General features: G+C 44.1%; 1 protein-coding gene across 7 annotated transcripts in view; it reads left to right on the forward strand.

Annotated features, from left to right (window-relative positions):
- The window catches only part of KIAA0753 (KIAA0753 ortholog), a 290,703-nt gene that overhangs the window by 237,403 nt on the left and 33,531 nt on the right, over positions 1 to 19,769 (forward strand). For 6 of the 7 annotated variants that reach the window (XM_068270192.1, XM_068270189.1, XM_068270191.1 and 3 more), the window contains exons 4-8: positions 2,627 to 2,733; positions 4,699 to 4,761; positions 4,868 to 5,089; positions 5,946 to 6,153; positions 7,706 to 7,902. In XM_068270192.1, the coding sequence (XP_068126293.1) occupies positions 2,627 to 2,733; positions 4,699 to 4,761; positions 4,868 to 5,089; positions 5,946 to 6,153; positions 7,706 to 7,902 (797 nt within the window). The remainder of the gene's footprint in view (positions 1 to 2,626; positions 2,734 to 4,698; positions 4,762 to 4,867; positions 5,090 to 5,945; positions 6,154 to 7,705; positions 7,903 to 19,769) is intronic. The other variant, XM_068270193.1, reaches the window with a different exon arrangement.

Here is a 19,769-nt window from a genome sequence, read left to right on the forward strand (position 1 = left end):
TCTGAAACTTCCTCAGAACCAGCACCGGGGCTCATGCTACACTTCCCCCACGTTTGGCGAAGCTGCCATCTCAGGAACCCCAGAAATATGACAGATCTGGGAAGTTATGGATATGCTATGAGACTCAGGTTATTCCCAGGCAAAGGCTCTTTGAAGTTTGGGGCAGCCAGCTAGGTGTCACCTCCCCTGCTGGGAGGGAGCCAGCGGGTCTGGCTTTCCCCCAACTAGATTGCTTCTGCCATGGTGCTTGTCACCTTATACCTGATGGATGGGCCATCAGCACAGCTTGAAGCCAGGGACTCTCCGGGGCAGATTAGGCTCAGGCTCATTAGCATAACAAAAGAGCCATCCAGCCTTTAGGATGGTGCTCTCTCTCTGCTAAGAAAAGGACTTCAGCTGCCCCTACACACTCAACCCAGATTGTATCGATTTGAAGCGCAATCGATGCAGGGAATCGAGTGCGATCGCTTTTTCTTCACGGGCGGTTCCAGGACGCGCCTGCGGCCCCGCAACCGTCCGTGACACAAGCCTTCCCCCAACGTCTCTGGTTCCCTTTAAAGTTCCACATATTATGTGAAGTTGAGGTTAGCGGAGATGGTGTGGTCAGTTCAGCTCTTGCATAATTTGGTACTGTAGTTTGAATATACATACTGTGCCTTTAATTTGCTAACCAGCTCTTGCAGACTATATAAGAGTCAAGTACTGCTTGGAAGTGAGCTCTTACCTAGTCTGTGTTTTGTTTGCTTGTGGGGGTAGGTTTTGTGGGTGACCTCCCTAGTGGTGGGAGCAGTAGTGGATGGTCTCCCCAGGTGGTGAGAGCATTTTTGGGGGACTGTTTATGCTGGCCCTTCTTTTTTGGAGGATGTGGCTTACAGCACCGCCTGTGACCCCCTCCTGTTTTGCACACCTCTGTGTTGTATATTTGAACTTGCATATATAGTAAGAAATGCGACCAGTACTACTGTGGCTGCACTAGCAAACAAGTGTCTGGAATGTGTCTGTGTTGAGTTGGTTAGTATGCCCTCATCCCCACTCAGCAGGTCAGGTGATGCACTGGATATGGAGGTGGAGTCATATGCTGTGGGGGCAGCATGTCAGGAACCATTGGCTTAGCATGGTTCCCTCTGCAGGACAGCCAGGCAACTGGTATTGTTTAAAGGAAATGAATGTAGTGGCCTCCACATACCGGTACCTCTCACTGCAAGCGTCCTTTAAAGGGCACTATGCCAGACCTGACACAGATTAAGGCTCCATTCAAACAACATGTGAAAAGTGCATCAGATGTACGTTGTGGAGCAGATGGTTTCCAAAGAATATAGTCTATGGAGGAAGCATCTGCTCCAGGATGTTATTGCTCTGATCGTGTCCCAATTACTGCTGGTAAAGGACAGTTGTAGAACGGATTCTTTATTAAATAGAGAATCCGCTGACATCTCCATTTTTTGTTGGCTCCAATCTGACAAAACCGACAAAATAATAAAAAAAAAGCCCGGTTTGCATTGTTTTGTGAATGAAGCCTTAAAGAGAATCTGTATTGTTAAAATCACACAAAAGTAAACATACCAGTGCGTTAGGGGACATCTCCTATTGCCCTCTGTCACAATTTCGCCGCTCCCCGCCGCATTAAAAGTGGTTAAAAACAGTTTTAAAAAGTTTGTTTATAAACAAACAAAATGGCCACCAAAACAGGAATTAGGTTGATGTACAGTATGTCCACACATAGAAAATGCATCCATACACAATCAGGCTGTATACAGCTTTCCTTTTGAATCTCAAGAGATCATTTGTGTGTTTCTTTCCCCCTGCATCTTTCATGCACTGAAGTTTCAGGCTGCTCTTTTCTTCCTGCAAACAGATTTGCCCTTGTCTGTAATTCTTCACTATGTGAAAGCCCAGCCAGCTCAGAGGATGATTTATCCAGCTTGTAAAAGATAAGAGAGAAGCTGTCCTAATCTAAATAATACACAGGCAGTGTGCATAGAGGGGCCTGGAAGGGGGAGTTTATAGCAGAACCACAACACTGAAGAACTTGGCAGCCTTCCAGACACAGGCTGACAAGTCTGACAAGAGAGAGATAAGTTGATTTATTACAGAGACTGTGATAGTACAAAGTGTTGCAGTAAGCCAGAACACATTAGAATAGCTTTTGGAACTTGTAGGATGATAAAAAACAGGATGCAATTTTTGTTACGGAGTCTCTTTAAAAGTGACCACACCCCATACCATTTTTTTTTTTTATTTTGATTCGATTCGAGCATTCTGATTGATCAGAATTTGTGAGCTACGAAAACAAACAAAACCTTTCGATTTTTCGAGACAGATGATCGAATTTAGCAAATTGGTGTAAAATTGGATCTTTTAATTGTATGTGGCCACCTTAAATATTACTGCCTTCAAATTTGTTCAAACAAAATTAACACATAGCAGCCAATCTCCAGTCACTCCATAAATGTCAGACCCATTGAACACTGACTCAGATTGCATTTCTATAGGTGCAGAACCGTCCTGTTTGCGCTGTTCTGTTGCAGAAATCCCTCGCTAACTCATTGTTTCAGCCAGGCATTGAGAATTTATGAGACCTATATAATAACAACAGCACTTCTAAAACTAATCTCTCTTTTTACAGATCGGTATGGAGAGGCTCTTGATCCTCTAGAAGAGGCACGAGGCCGAATACGCCAGCAGGAGCGAGCAACGCGGTCTGCCAGGATGTTGTATGTCTTGCGGCAGCAGGTGAGATTAGAGGGCCTCATTCGTCAGTGTCTGTGACACAAAACACAAAACAGTCCAAGCAACTCGTTTCATAAATTCATTCAGTCATTTTCCTGTGCCAGAAAAATGAGAGCTGGATTGTGGCTATTTTTACCTTTGAGCTGTGAGCATGTTCAGTCTTCCTTCTGTTAGACGCAGTGTTTCTCCACATTACTACAGCATGTGCCCCTTTATTAATGACTGTTGGCCAAGTATGCCCTGTTGTGAGGAAAATGGTCTCAAGTACTCATTGACGCATACATATTGCTTAGGAATACTTTATAATTGCGTATAAAGGCTTATCTAACTTCACTTGAAGCTTTTAATTAACTATAAATACTTGTTCAGGTTAATTTGTAAATAAATTATCTTTTTTTTTTTCATCTCAAATCTTAAAGGACAAATAAAGTGAGAGGGATATGGAGGCTGCCATATTTATTTCCTTTTAAGCAATACCAGTTGCCTGGTTATCCTGCTGATCCTCTGCCTCTAATACTTTCAGCCATAGACCCTGAACAAGTATGCAGCAAATAAGGTGTTTCTAAATTGTTAGATCTGCCAAAATTAGCTGCTTGCTTGTTTCTGAGGTTATTCAGACACTACTGCAACCAAATAGATCAGCAGGATTGCCAGGGAACTAGTATTGCTTAAAAAGGAAATAAATATGGAAGCTTCCATATACCTCTCACTTCAGTTGTCTTTTGTAGCAATAAGATGACTATAGACGGCCATACATTTACCAATTTTTCCCATCGATATCTAGCCGGTTCACTCACTCTGATAAATCTGCTCGAAATTCATGCAGTGATTCATGCAGCAACCCGATTATTTGATAAATTTTTGGACAAAACGGTTATAGTTCCAGACATAAGATATCAATCGGCAATGGGTCAAGAGCGGTGGCAGGATTTCATACTGAAATCTTTTAAAGATATGTTCCTAGTTTGTGGCACAGATCAGATGCCTGTGAGATTTGATCTGAGAGGGATCTGATGGTCAAAGCTATATGTCTATGGCCACCTTATGACAAGTTCAAACGCGCCCTGGGGTATGTGTGCCCTGTGTTGAAAATGCTCGGTGTTAGAGGACCAAATCTCAATTGTACTGCATACATTTTTTTGCCTTCCGTGCATGGGAGGAAGTTTAGAACCTTAAGGCTGTTACTGCTATCTGTGTCCCACTTGAGGAGCTTCCCCCTCATATCCTGTCATATCTTGAATAACAGAGGAAATCTCCTCAGAGCTGTCCCCACAATAGTTGTCCCCATGTGTGGAATTATAAATGTAGTTGTTGTTTCAGAAACAACTTGAAAGCGCTCATCAGTGCTGAAGAAAATGAGGGTGAAGTTTCCTAGCGGGAACTCTGATGAAAGTTACATCTTAGCAGAAGCCTTCACCATGTTTTGGCTGGAGTTTGATTTATATTCTAGTCTCAAGAAAGCAGAACCATTTTAATGGGAAGAGTGTTTTTGTAATGTTTAGCTTCATGGTGGAATAAATCATGCCATTTACAAATAAATCTTCTATGTCAGGCTCCCTATATGTTACTATTTGCTATCAGAAAGTATATTTGGTTTTTGATAACATGAAAACAGATTTAGGGCCCATTTCCATTACATGCAGTTCGCACCACGGGTATCTTGAAACCAATGCACAGCATTGGAACAGTTTTCATTGCGTGCGGAACGATTGAGAATTTGCAGCATGCTTCAGATTCTCACACAGCTGCTTCCGCCCGCCGTCCCCTCCATACACTTCTGTGTCTCCCGATGCGGAAGTGACGCAAATGGCAATGTAAGTGATGCGATTCGGCGAGGTAGCCGCATTAGCATCACTATGACAATGGGAAAAGGCCCTTAGGGATTTCTGGTTTCATCTGCAGTAAATATTTGTTGCTGTTATTTACTTGTTTAAAGCTTATTATATTGTTTTTCTTGATATGAAACAGGTGAAGGAGATCCAGGACGATTTAGACAAGTTGAGACCACAGAAAATAAAGCACACAAAGAAGGTAACGGCACTGGCTGCAGTTGGTTGTGGTGTCAGTGTTCATCAGTTCTGTTTTTTAATGCATAAAAGACTACTATAGTAAATAATGTATATTGTGTTTCTACCAGTCTCGTACCATGTCTAGGTTGGCGGCAGTTCACAGAGGAGCCATTCGTGCTTTACAGATGGTGATCACTCAGCTGAGTGAGCGTGGCAAGCAGCAGATTCCTTCTCTCTACAAAGAGCTTGGACATCTCATCCGCCAGCTTTCCCTGTGTACTGCAAAGCTGGAGACTGGGAGTGACCCTGCTGCCTCCAATATCATCCTTTCAATTCTCCAGCAAGCTGAGGTACCAAAGATTGCAGAATGGTGGCTGTGGTGGATCCACTGGCTTCACATGCACACTATGGCGGACCGCCACAGTGACTAATGGCAGAAGTGCTCGGTGTGCAGAGGATGTGGGGCAGACGGGGAAAACCTCCGAAGAGGTCGGTGGCTGTCCATGACAGCGACTGGGACAAGAAAAGCCTCTCAAGAGGTCAGTAGCTGTCTGTGACAGCCACTGGCTGTAGGGAGTGCTTGATGTGCAGAGGATACGGGGGCAACTGGGAAGGCCTCTCAAAAGGATGGGAACTGCTTGTGACAGAGCCTGGTGGTGGGATCGGTCAGTGTGCAGAGGAGTAGGGACAGTGGGGAAGGCCTCCCAGGAGGCCATCTGCTGTGCTTGTAGTGCCTGTTATTCTAATGGGCCTAAGGCCTACATAGATAGTGATGTCATCTTCTGCGTTGTTTATATAGTGGATAGTCCTATGGTCATAGTCTTACAAAGCAGCCATTTTTGGTGCACGGGGCACATATCACATCTTGGCTACCAATAGACCACAATATAACTTTGCAGCTATGGGGAGCATTGGACCTGAATCATGGTGCAGGATAGGGACACTAGGCTAAGATATAGCTGAACACTCACCTACCATATAACCAATCTTAAATTTCGAGTGGTGGGGACAGCGCTCCGTTTGGCATGGAGTTTGGCTACAGTATGTTGCAAATGCTTTTGCTGGGTGGAGCTAGTTTCCACATTACTGGAGAGTGGTGTAGTCGATAAATCCACATACTAGACGTGGCTAATAAATATTATTTTGCTCTATTTGAAGTTACTTCTCCTTTTTAATGAAATCACTTGCATTGATTTGTCTTTATAGGACTTAGATTTACTTCTTGAAGATAAAATACCTTCTCAATCAAGGAAGGTGTCCCCAAACCCTGGAGGAAGTAGGTCACCACATGCCAGAAAGAACCTTAGTGATGCTGAGTCACCTGCTAGAGAGGACCATCATCCCCCACCTGTCTACAAGCAGAAGGAGCCACAGGAAGAAAATCCGAAACGTGTCAACAGGCGTCTTGTGATCGGTAAGGGAATATTTTATTTTCTTACCGTTTCTTTCCAAACAATATGTTCAAGACTCAATGATTTGTTGATTAACCTGTTGCCTTTCCAGGATGTAGTTTCTATGTCTAAGAAAGTCCTCTGCTGTGTTCCTGTGCGTAGAGTGTATGTACACGATTGAAAGACTACTTCAGCCACAGCGTGCGTGTGTGGTTGTGCATGTGCACACTCTTGATTAAGAGTAAACCTTCATTAAAGTGACCCTGAAGTGAAACGTTCCCCTGGGGGGGGGGGGGGGGGTACTTACCTTGGGAGAGGGAAACCTCTGGATCCTTCAGATGTGCAGGCTCAGGATAATGATCCTCTGCATTCTCAGCTAGTAGTGAAAAAAGGCATATATGGTATTAGTTTAAAGCGGGATTGTCACCGTAAAAATTTAATTTCAACAGCGACTGATCTGAGTGTATTAAATGATAAGGATGCTAATCCTGCATTGAAAACTTTCAAAACTTTTTCTGCTATTATGGTTTGGAGTTATCACACACCTTAGGAACACTGGCCCTTTTATAGCCATTGCCATTCAGTTGCATGCTGGGGTTTTTGTTATCTATAATATATTCCTTCTCTTCCCTTTATCTCGCTGCCTAGCTGAAACATTATCTGCTCACTTGTGTTTACAAGCAAGAAAAAAAAAGTTAAGGAAAGAAATTACATTAGTATTTAGCCTCAAACTGTAAGCAAGACATGGGGGAGATTCATCAACGCATTACTGACAGTTTTTTCTTCTTAATTTGTTCTAACTAGCAGGGAGAACAATTCTGCATGATAAGAACCTTCTTAAACCCTAGGTAATAGTGGCAATTTAGCATGAATTTCTAGAGCTGCACTACAGTTAAGAAAAGGGCAAATTCATCCCTAAACTGGCGCAGATTAAGAAGTGCTTGATAGCAGTTCTACAGATGTAGACCTGCAGGCTAGACATGATTTGTGTGGTGCTCTCTTATTTTACTATATAAAATTCACTGAAATCAAAACGTGGACAGTACAATACATGTGTTATGTAAGTAGATCAAGTATTTATCTACTTATATATGTATTTTTTTTCCCCTGGCATAGTATGGCTAATCTTCCTGCTTTAATTGGGAAGGGCCAAAGAATATAATTTTAGGGGTTTTATAACTGTGGGACTTATGTGGAAATTAGGGGGGGAAACTGAAAAAAGTGTATTTTCTGCATTTAATTTAATTTTTTCCCATCAAAAATTACTATAAAATAAAACAATTCTTGGAAAAAATATTACCTATAGAAAGCCTATATTGTCCTGAGAAAATATATACCGTATATCACTTCGATGTGATAAGAAATGAAAAAGTTATTGCTGTTTCAATAGCAACACAGCTAAAGGGTCAAAATTGTCAGGAACGTACGGGGTAAAACCCCAGAAATGCTAAGTGACTGAGTAAATGAACCTGTAAATTGATGTAATAGGGCCACTTTGACAGTTTTTCAGTTGGCCGCATCCATTATGCATCTCTCAGTACAGCAGTTTTGATTTATTGTGTTTTCTTGATGCAGATGAGCCATCGGAGTCTCCTAATACTGCAGCTTACTCTGAACCTGGTGCCGTGCAGGAGCTTTCTTCACCACAGAGTAGAGCCGAGCTCCGGGCTGCTCTGCAGGAACTTATTCAAGCAGGTCGTCTCAAAGGTTTGCCCAGGACTGGGGTTGGGCAGAACAGGAATAAAGGAGTGCTGATTCCTGCAAGACCCAAGGTACACATGCCGAACATCTGATGCCTATGGAATGTTTTCCTTTTCTGTGCTTGATGAATATATATACACTCACACGCTTGGTGGTGCCTCTCTTTCTTAAGACTCTTTGATCATGCTTAAAGAGTCTGAAGCGAGAATAAATCTCGCTTCAGACCTCATAGATAGCAGGGGCATGTGTGCACCTGCTAAAACGCCGCTATCCCGCGGCTTAACGGGGGTCCCTGATCCCCCAAATCCCCTCCGTGCAGCGGGGGAGCGCTGCCGCATTGGGACAGGGCTAACCGCCGCAGCCCTGCCTCCCGCACATCTATCAGACGCGTACCTCCGCCTCTCCCCCGTCCCTCTCAGTCTTCCTTCACTGAGAGGGGCGCGGGAGAGGCGGCGATGCGCGTCTAATAGACGCGCTGAGAGGCAGGGCTGCAGCCGTTAGCCCTGCCTCCAGGAAGAGCAAAATTTACGACCAAGTTGGTCGTTGATTTTGCAGGGGGGGGGGGGGGGGATTGGGGGTGAAGGGACCCCCGTTTAGCCGCGGGATAGCAGCGTTTTAGCAGGGGCACACATGCCCCTGCTAACTGTGAGCTCTGAAGCGAGATTTATTCTCACTTCAGAGTCTCTTTGAAGAGAGCCCGAGGTGGGCTCATAAAATAAAAAAAAAAAACTAGGCTACCTGATCCAGGGGGCTGTGCGGATCAGGTAGCCGCCAAAACTGCCACTCTCCGCGGCGAGAGAGCGCGGTGATGTGGGGGCAGAGAGCGGGGACGACGACACAGAGGCATATCATGAGGCAGAGAACATGCCTCTGTGTCCCATCTGCCCCCCTCACAAACCGCCTCGGGTTCTATTTATTAGTTTGTCAAGTGATAATTCCAAAAACAAGAAATCCCTTCAGTTCCTCTCTTTGAATTGTTAGGCATAATACCACATTTTATTTCAGTTTATTGCATGTCGTTACACTACATGTCTCGGGCTCCGCCCTTCATCAGGTGTAACCACCCACTACCTCCACCTTCATTTTATATCCCTGACCCCAGGGCTGTGGAGTCGGAGTCGTGGAGTCGGAGTCGTGGAGTCGGGCAATTTTGGGTGCCTGGAGTCGGAGTCGGGAAAAAATGCACCGACTCCGACTCCGACTCCTAATGAATTTGTAACTGTAATTAAAATAGAAAATATGATAAAATGTTCTATTTCTCAGATAATAGTCATTAAAAATAATGTATATATACAGTAATAGCTGTGCTTAGTCCACAAAAATGAAATAAACCAATCAAAATTAGTTGCTTGTGCTGCTTCAATAAAGCAGTCCCCGTATTTTTAAGGTCAGATATACATATCTGATTGTGACTGTATATATGATGTGTACACAGGAATCTCTTATATATACTAAATAACATCTATGCTGTAAGAATAAAGCCTGATGTGTAGCTGTGTCACTAATAGAGATGGTCAATGAGATGGAAATAATTCTGCATTGATGCTGATTTATGCAAATGTATGCACTCCATTTGCTGATGAAATCAAATAATTTGATATGTTATTAAAATTTGGTTTGGTGACTACAAATTAAAGGGTAACTGAGACGGATGAAAAGTAAAGTTTTATACATACCTGGGGCTTCCTCCAGCCCCCTTCAGGCTAATCAGTCCCTCACTGTCCTCCACCACCCGGATCTTCTGCTATGAGTCCTGGTAATTCAGCCAGTCAGCGCTGTCCGGCCGCATGCCGCTCCCACAGCCAGGAACATTCTGCACCTGCGCAATAGTGCTGCACAGGTGTAGTATGCTCCTGGCGGTGGAGTGTGTGCATGCGCACTACGCCTGACTGGCTCAAGTACCTGGACTTATAGCAGAAGATCCAGGTGGTGGAGGAGGACAACGAGGGACTGATAATTCTGAAGGCGGCTGGAGGAAGCCCCAGGTATGTATAAAACTTTAATTTCATCTGTCTCAGGTTTACGTTGTTACAGTAGTACTATACTCTACATATGCACTCCCCACAGAGCTGCAGGGAATCCACTGAGAATGCTGTGCACATTGAACACAGAGGTGTTGTCTGTTTACAATCTCCTCATTCCCCTGCAGAGTACCTGCACATCATTCTTACATGTACCCACACTTACATTGCCTAGGGCCTGATAGATGTTCTTTGTTCCGGTTTGTACCTTTTACAAGTACTCTTACCAAGGACTAGTTTTAGTCTAAAGGGAATAAATATAGTAGTCTACATATCCTTCTCACTTCAGTTGTCTTGTAAAATTCCTAAACGTTGGCAGTTAAGAGACGAATTTCATGTTACATACTTTTAATCAACAAAATTGTAATATGCAAATTAGAGGAGTCGGAGTCGGTGGAATCCTAAACTGAGGAGTCGGAGTCGGAGGATTTTTGGCCCGACTCCACAGCCCTGCCTGACCCCACCCCTTAAGGGTGGGTCAGGTTCACCATTAGTGAGTACATCTTCACATAAAATAATCACCTGTTCCTTCACAGGTTCTATATCTGCTCTATACATACATATAGAATCTACTATATGAAGAACATGAAAAAAATGAATAATGAAAAAATATGTAAATTAATAAACAAAATTTGTAGAATGGAATATATCTATGGAAATAACTGAACTAACATGTCAAGAGCGTAGTCTCTCATCAGATTATCCAGGGTAGACCTTGAGGGGTAGTGCCCTGTGCAAGTGACTTTTTTGTTTATTAATTTACATATTTTTTTCATTATTCATTTTTTTCATTTTTTTCATGTTCTTCATATAGTAGATTCTATATGTATGTATAGAGCAGATATAGAACCTGTGAAGGAACAGGTGATTATTTTATGTGAACATGTACTCACTAATGGTGAACCTGACCCACCCTTAAGGGGTGGGGTCAGGGATATAAAATGAAGGTGGAGGTAGTGGGTGGTTACACCTGATGAAGGGCGGAGCCCGAAACATGTAGTGTAACGACATGCAATAAACTGAACGCAAGTTCAAGCCTGTGGAGTGCCTCCTTCTACTTAAATATAAGTATCACGTCGTGTAGCAGAGGTGGTGTACCTGCGTGGAGGAGTGCACCGGCGCTTACACTCCTTACCTAGGATTGAGCAATCGAGTTCGGTTCAGTCGTTTAAATACCACATTTTATTTCAGACTGCGTACCTTGATTCTGCACACCCAATAGCCCAGATCCCCATCATGACTCTTAGGGCCCCTTTCCACTAGGGCTGAATTTGTAGTGAATCGGCAGCCTTTCCTCGCATACGAGAGGGGCAGGGAAATGCTGATTATACCCACAATGGTCTGCCTGTCCGCAAAGCACTGAGGTGCGATTCTGGACGACATGCTGCAAATTCCTGCAGCAAGCACTATCCCTATAGCCGTGCATAGCATGATGGGAGGTGCGGCCGTCCTCATGTACAGATGAGGACCAACCAGTCGGAAACGGTCTGTATGCATGTTGCATCTGGGTGGCTCTGTGCAATCAACAAGCTGACACATCATTGCATTCCAGCGGTTTTAGAGGGGTGTTTAGCCGTTAGGGACAATAAAGTAATGATTAGCATATTCAGCAGTAATGCACTGTGGGGCACCTCATATGCTCAGTCACCTGAATAATTGCAAATACCTTTGGCTTTAAGAAGGCAAAATGCTGGTTTACTTAGCATTTTTAGGCAAAATTCTGTAAAAATGCAGAAACCGGGGGCGTGGCTAGCACGGGCATGTGAGCAGACGTGTGTTCCTGAGCTCTGCTCTCCGGCAACCTTAATCCTTCTCCATCCTGCCTATTATCGAGGGAAAAAACACTCTACACTACCTGGGTAGAACACTAAGGAATCCGCAGCGTAATTATGCCTCCAAAAAACAAAGATAAAGACAAGGAGAAGACAACAGGCCCGCTTGATAAATACAGGCAGCCTATCCAAGATGGCGCGGCGCCGGATCCCCCTCCAGAGACTGAGGACGTCTCCCTGCCAGACACTGCACAGATACTGGAGGCTATTAACGCTATGCATGCCTCGCTTACAGAAACCTTCACAACAAAGGTAGATGAGGTTAAAGCCGACATTCAGCTAATCCGTGCCGACATGGGGAACCTGTGAGAAAGAGTAAGAGAAACGGAGAGACGTATATCCGCTCTGGAGGATGACACGAGGCATCTTCCACGCGAACTAGGTTCTACACAATCTCAGGTGAAAACCATGCTTCTCCGGCAAGAAGATATGGAAAACCATCTCCGACAGAATAACATCCGCCTTATAGGCCTGCCGGAGAAAGCAGAGGGAGATAATGCCGAGGAATTTTTAGAGCGGTTCCTTACTGAGCACTTCGGCCACGATGCCTTTACCACGTGCTTCTCTGTGGAGCGGGCCCATCGGATCCCTTCTAGGCCTCAACCTGTTGGCGCCAAACCCTGCACTTTCATCGGGCGGCTACTTCACTTCAGAGATCGAGACACGGTGCTACGTTTGTCCCGTGAGAAGGGAGATATACAAATGGAGAATGTCACCATCTCTATCTTCCCGGATTTCGGTGTGGAGACGCAAAAAATGCGCGCTAGCTTTATCGAGGCGAAACGAAACCTCAGACAACGTGGGATACAGTATGCCATGCTATTCCCAGCCCGCCTAAGGGTAGTTGCTGATGGGGAAACACATTTCTTCACTACGGCCTCTGAAGTCTTCTCCTGGCTAGACAAACGGCCAACAACGGCAGCATCTCCGCTGCGGGATTCCTAGGATCTACGCCTATCATGTCTGCAAGGACTATCTTGTTTCCTTTGAGTGATCCTATAATCCTCTATCCATGCTGTAAGTACTACCTCACAGTTTCGTTATTGTGAAGCAAATTATAATCCACTTATTATTACCTATATATCTAATGCGTAGCATGGCAGGATGACATTGACATGGATATTACTTTTCATCTCTCCTTTTTGCCGGGACGAGATTGGGCCACCTGCTCACTTTATGTCTGCGTTGGAACTTGTTCTTACCCCCCCTGGGGTGAGTGACTTTACTAGCATAATGCCATACTTCTGCTATGAAGCCCTGCACTTTGCAGATTGGTTAAAGAAGAGTCATCACCTCAGAGACTATGTTTTATTGGGAGTAATGCTCCGGCCACGTTATAATGGCAAGGAGCTGGGAGTTTATCTGGTTCTCTGTTTTAAGCCTGTATACTATGGTGCCTGTGTGGGGGCCGGGGGGGATGGGGGTGGGCTGGAATATTACATGTTAGCACTATATCATAGAGGCTAAAGTTTCCTTTATAACCTGGAATGTGCGGGGAATGCGGGATAAAATCAAAAGATCTGTGATTTTGAATACCCTAAGGAAATATGCGGTGGATGTGATAGCTATACAAGAGACCCACTTAGATGACTCATTAACCAGAGCAGTATCTAGGCCTTGGATAGGGTGGAGTTTTCACTCCCTATATACTTCTCACTCCCGTGGAGTTTCTATCTTAATCACACGCAGAGCCTATTTTCAACACTGTGACAGTAAAATAGACAGTGATGGCAGATTTATTTTTCTGAATTGCATCCTATATAATGTACCAATTCTTATAATTGCAATATATATACCTCCACCCTTTCAATATGACGTAATTAAACAAGCACTATCCTATATGGCCAAATTTCCACACCTACCTGCTGTATGGCTAGGGGATTTCAATTATGTGCTGTTTCCCTCTCTTGATAAACACCCCAATGCTAGCACCTCCACCGCACCTACTAAGCTGTGGCAAATGCTACAGATTGTATCAGTAACTGATGTATGGCATGAGTTCTTTCCTGGGGCATCGGCATACTCCTGTTACTCAGCGTCTCACCATTCACGTTCACGCATTGATTATCTCCTTGCTAGTGATTCACTTTTACCAAATTGTAAGTCTATTGAGTATCTACCTGCAGTATTGTCTGATCACTCTCCATGTAAAGCAGTCTTCTCCTGGGTCTTTCCGCCACGAGCTGACCTATGGAAACTAAACTCTTTCTGGATAACTAAGATTCTGCCCACAATATCTATGGAACGACTCATACGGGAGTATGTGGATGCCCAGGGAGAGGGGGTCCCCTATGCTTCAATTTGGAGCGTGTTAAAACTGCATATTAACCTTCCTGGCGGTAAGCCCGAACTGAGTTCGGGCTATGCCGCCGGAAGGCACCGCTCAGGCCCCGCTGGGCCGATTTGCATAATTTTTTTTTGCTGCACGCAGCTAGCACTTTGCTAGCTGCGTGCAGTGCCCGATCGCCGCCGCTACCCGCCGATCCGCCGCCATCCGTCGCGCCGCAGCCGCCCCCCCCCCCCCCCCAGACCCCGTGCGCTGCCTGGCCAATCAGTGCCAGGCAGCTCTATGGGGTGGATCGGAATCCCCTTTGACGTCATCCCGCCCCGTCGCCATGGCGACGGGGGAAGCCCTCCGGGAGATCCCGTTCTTTGAACGGGATCTCCGGATCTCCGGCGATCGGAGGGGCTGGGGGGATGCCGCTGAGCAGCGGCTATCATGTAGCGAGACTTTGTCTCGCTACATGAAAAAAAAAAAAAATTTTAAAAAAAAAGATTTGCTGCCCCCTGGCGATTTTTTTGCAAACCGCCAGGAGGGTTAAGTATATCTTTTGTAAAGAAATTAAAAAATGCAAAGCAGTATCTGCACAGCAGGAACAATCTGCTAAAACTGATCTAGCTAAAGCAGAACAGGCATATACTGTCTCCCCTACCCCAGCCACGGAACAGAACTATAAATCTAAATTAGCTGCATATGAACATATATTGGTGGAAAAGGCCAACCGTAAATTACTTTTTGCCAAGCAGGGGTGGTACGAATGAGGTGATCAATGCGGTGCTCTGTTAGCCAAAATATCTAGACAGCGAGAGATGCCACAGGTAATCACCCACATTGCTGAAGCATCCGGCCAAATTCTAACAGAACCTGCTGAAATACTAAAACGATTTGAACTCTATTATAGTACTCTATACACTAAACAGACATCTAAATCACCTACTGAAATTGATGAATACCTTACACAGATAAACTTACCCACCCTTACGGAATCTCAAACCTTATCACTAGACAGACCCATCAGTATGACAGAGATCAATGATGCCATAGCGTCTCTTCCCTCCTCTAAGTACCCTGGCTTGGACGGCCTTCCGGCAGAACTATATAAAGAGCTGGCGGCTACACTCAGCCCTATTCTACTTAAATTATACAACATAGCACTGGAACAAGGTAAATTACCTTACTCAATGCGAGAAGCAATTATTTCGCTTATTTCAAAACCTGGGAAAAACCCCCAAGAATGCAGTTCATATCGTCCAATATCATTACTGCAGACAGACATTAAAATTTTAGCTAAAGTAGTAGCGCGCAGACTCAACACTGTGATAATGGACCTCGTCCACAGGAACCAGTCTGGATTTATCTCCAATAGGTCCACGGCTTTGAATCTGCGTCGCTTATACATCAACTTGCAAGCTAAACATAGCAATGTCGGCACTCGCATTTTAGTGTCATTAGATACAGAAAAAGCTTTTGACACAATAGAATGGGACTTCCTTTTTGCAGTTTTAAGTAAATTTGGTTTTGGGAATAAATTCTCCTCTTGGGTTCGTCTGCTCTACAGTGGCCCTGTGGCTAGGGTCAAAGTGAATGGTTGGCTGTCACCCTCTTTTATACTACAACGTGGAACACGCCAAGGATGCCCCTTGTCCCCCCTGCTCTTTGACCTGGCCATAGAGCCACTGGCAGCACTAATCAGAAATGAAGGTAGAATTAGGGGATGGGAAAAGGGTGATATTGTGGAGAAAGTCAGTTTATATGCGGACGATATGCTCTTATATTTATCAGACCCAGGTGAGTCCCTGAGGGTGTCTCTCGCTGTCATTTCTACATTTGGTCTTTTCTCAGGGTTACGTATAAACTGGTCCAAATCCTCCATCCTACCAGTAGATACTTTTGCCCCAACGAAAGACCAGCTGGAATCCCCTTTGCAGTGGGTCAGTGTGTTTCGCTACCTTGGTATAAATATATTGCGATCAATAACAGAATACGATAGCCTTAACCTGGCCCCTCTATTACAATTTATGATTACAAAACTCCGGGCATGGGAAAAATTACCATTGTCACCTCTGGGTCGTGCCAATATATTAAAAATGATATTGCTCCCTAAGATACTATATGTTACCTGGCATGCTCCTGAATACCTCCCACCAGCTAAATTTGCGAAACTGAATGCACAACTTACGCAATTTATATGGTCTAATCACAGATATAGATTATCCTTATCAGTGCTGCAACGTCCCAAGGACATGGGCGGAATAGCACTACCTGATTGCCATTCATACTATCTAGCAGCTCAGTTGTCTCTACTTTATAAAGGATTTAGGGAGGGTAGAGGGACTTTGCAGTCTCTCCTTTTTGATGAACTGGGACTGCAATACACTGATCCACTGTACAACTTATTAAAGGGCAGAAGGGGCATCTTACACTTTCGAAGGCTTCCCCCAACGCTTAAGCAGATGTTTATCGTTTGGGATAAGGCACATCAAAAGTCACTTCATACCAACACGATCAAACATCTCCCACTATGGGAAAACCAAACTCTAAAGGAATTCTGCAAGCTCACTGATAACACCTTCTGGATAAATAAGGGAATAAAGTTTCTTTTTCAATTGATGCAGGGAAATCTGGTCAAGTCGTTTGCTCAGGTGGCTGAGGAATTTCATCTACAAAGCACCGCCTTCTATAAATATATGCAATTCACCCACGCCCTTTACAAGCAATTCGACCTTCTCCCAACAGAACTAAAGGATACAATTATTTATGACATACTGGGGGACAGCATCTCTAAACATCTAATAACTATGTTATATAACGCAATTATCTCCCCTGAAGCTAGTGTCAAAGCTAACTCTCGCAAGTTATTATGGGAAATGGATGTTGGCAGGATAGATGATCAGGAATGGGAAGACTCTCTTGACAGGGTTTTGCTGGTATCCCCGCACGCCCCTGATAGGTTGATTTATTTGTATATCCTCCATAGAGCATTCCTTACTCCGATCCGCCTCTCTAAATTTAAACCTGGAGTATCTCCAAACTGCCCTAAATGTATGGCAGATAGGGGCACCTTTTTTCATATGGTCTGGTCCTGTCCAGAAGTTAATACATATTGGACCCAAATTGTCAAATTCCTAAATGATTATATGGGCTGCCCAATCACATGTGATCCAAAGATCTGCTTACTTCATATTTTTCCAAGTACATTCTCGGATAAAAATGCCCAACGTTTTACTTTAGAAGTCCTACATATAGCCCGAAAACTTCTTACTCGATATTGGATACTTCCTACAATTCCTACTCGCTCTGAATGGATCAGTTGTGTTAATAAAGTTATTCCACTTCGTAAGGCCATTTATGAAAAAAGAGGCACTCTAACCAAATTCAATAGTATATGGAGAATATGGATAGACTCCCCTCGTACCCATTAAATATACTTTCTACGACCTTCTTACCCCCTCTTTGTAATACATAGCCTCCACAGAAAGGTCTCCTACCTCCTGAGCCTCGTTCCTGCTACCCCCCCCCCCCCCCCCCCCCCTCACCGGTTTAATCATTATCCTTTTAGGTCTTGATGCCTATTCTCAAGTAACAGGCTATGTTATTGTTGTTAATGTTGTTCATGTTGGGATTTATGTTCTGAAGGCAGATCTGGTTAAATAACTATCCTGATTGTATTACTGTAATCCTACATAAACCTCATTGTTACTGTCTATATACATACTTTATTTAAACCTGGACTATGTATGTCTTGCTTTGAACAACAAACCTTGATTTGCTTTCAAAAAAAAAAAAAATGCAGAAACCGCTGGAAAGGAAGCTGTAATAAAGTTAATTGAAATCTACGAAGCTGAACTGACGGCATAGATATACCTTTTCATGTGCAGAATTTAATATCAACCAAAGGAACTTTTATTTATAATGGGTGCTGAGAGTCCATTGAGAAGGTTTTGCATGTGGTGCCAATTGCCGATGTTCACTGAAATATACTGCATTTGTGCTGCAGTTCCCTATTCACACCACAAGATGGTGATGGTGTAGTGTGCCTGAGCTAAAATATAAATCTCTTGAGTGAAAGCCTATGTAGTCCAGCTTCAGGCCACTGGGCCTTCATTGTACAGCATTTAAATAGATCTGACTTTATATTAGATACAAAAATAATAATGATTAAATCTAATGAAAGTCTATAAAAGGAGAGGCCCTTCAATCAACGTTCAGGTATTTTGGTTTGTTAATCAATCAGCGATAGGAAAAGCTGCATGTACACACTCTATTATTATTCATTATTATTATTTAGTATTTATATAGCACTGACATCTTCTGCAGCGCTGTACAGAGTAAGGTCTCGTTCACATCAGGGACGTTTTTGTGCGCTTTCCACAGCGCACTGCCCTGTACAATCAGCAAGGTATTGATTTTCCCATTTAACTAAATGTGTGCTGGTTCACATCTATGCGCTGCGCTGAGCAGCGTTACAAAAACGTAGTGTTGCATGCATTTATGTGCGCTGAGCTGTAAAGCGCACATCAGTGCAAGTGAATGGGTGCGCTTTCTTAGCGCATAGAAGCGCATGCGTTTTTTACCCCTAATTGGAGAACAAAATACATTTACATACAAAAACAAAGTTTTATTGACAACTGCTGGTGCTACAGTAAGCAAAACGTGCTTTAAAGAAGCGTAGCACAATGCATAGAAACGCACACAAAAGCGCGTACAAGCGCATACGTTTTTTACCACGTGCTTTCACACGTTTTTTAAGCGCAGCAGATGTGAACGAGGCCTATATTGTCTTGTCACTTAACTGTCCCTCACAATCCTTTCCATAGTCATATGTCTATGTATGTATCATGTAGTGCATGTATCGTAGTCTAGGGCCAATTTAGTTAGTAATTTCTTTGTATATTTTTGGGATGTGGGAGGAAACGGGAGTGCCCAGATGAAACCCACGCAGACATGGGGAGAACATACGAACTTCTTGCAGATATTACCCTGGCAGGGATTTGAACCAGGGACCCTGTGCTGTGCTAACCACTCTCAACCTGATTTATCTCTTACCACCTTGCCACAGCACCACTGGATATTAGATCAGGTTGGATAAATTCTTAGCAAAGATCTTATCTAACATACCTCTCCCTGCTAAAAGTGTAAGCTTTGTACTTTGCTCCCTGTAATACAGAACTAGGAAGTTTCAATATTGTGCTTTCATTTTAACTACTTGCCGACTGCTCCACGCCAATTGGCGTGAGCAGTGCGGCAGCCACAGGACCGCTCCACACCCAATTGGCGTGAACGGCTGTCTATGGGGCTAGCAGGAGATCGCGCGCAGGCTGCGCGCGCATCTCCTGCTTGGGGGGCGGAGCTCCGCCCCACCTTCAGTCTCCGAGTGGCGACCACTGTCTAATTGCTTGTACAGCGCTGCGCTCAGCAGCAGCGCTGTACTGGGGACAGCCGTGTGACATGGCTGTCCCCCTGGGACACAGGGAAGTGATCCGCTGTGATAGGCTGTAGCCTATCACATCCGATCGCGCTGATTGGCTGGCGGGGGGAGGAAGGGAGGGTAATAAAGTTAATTTAAAAAAAAGCAGGATTTTATTAAAAAATAATATAAATAAATATTTATAAAAGACAAACAAACACTGGGGGGCGATCAGACCCCACCAACAGAGAAGGGGGGGAGGGGGAATCACTTGTGTGCTGAGTTGTACGGCCCTGCAGCTTGGCCTTAAAGCTGCAGTGGCCCTATTTAACTAAAAATGGCCTGGTCACTAGGGGAGGATAACACTGCGGTCGTCAAGTGGTTAATACATTTTCAT

The sequence above is a fragment of the Hyperolius riggenbachi genome, chromosome 2 (assembly GCF_040937935.1).
Source record: "Hyperolius riggenbachi isolate aHypRig1 chromosome 2, aHypRig1.pri, whole genome shotgun sequence".
NCBI classification, from domain to species: domain Eukaryota; kingdom Metazoa; phylum Chordata; class Amphibia; order Anura; family Hyperoliidae; genus Hyperolius; species Hyperolius riggenbachi.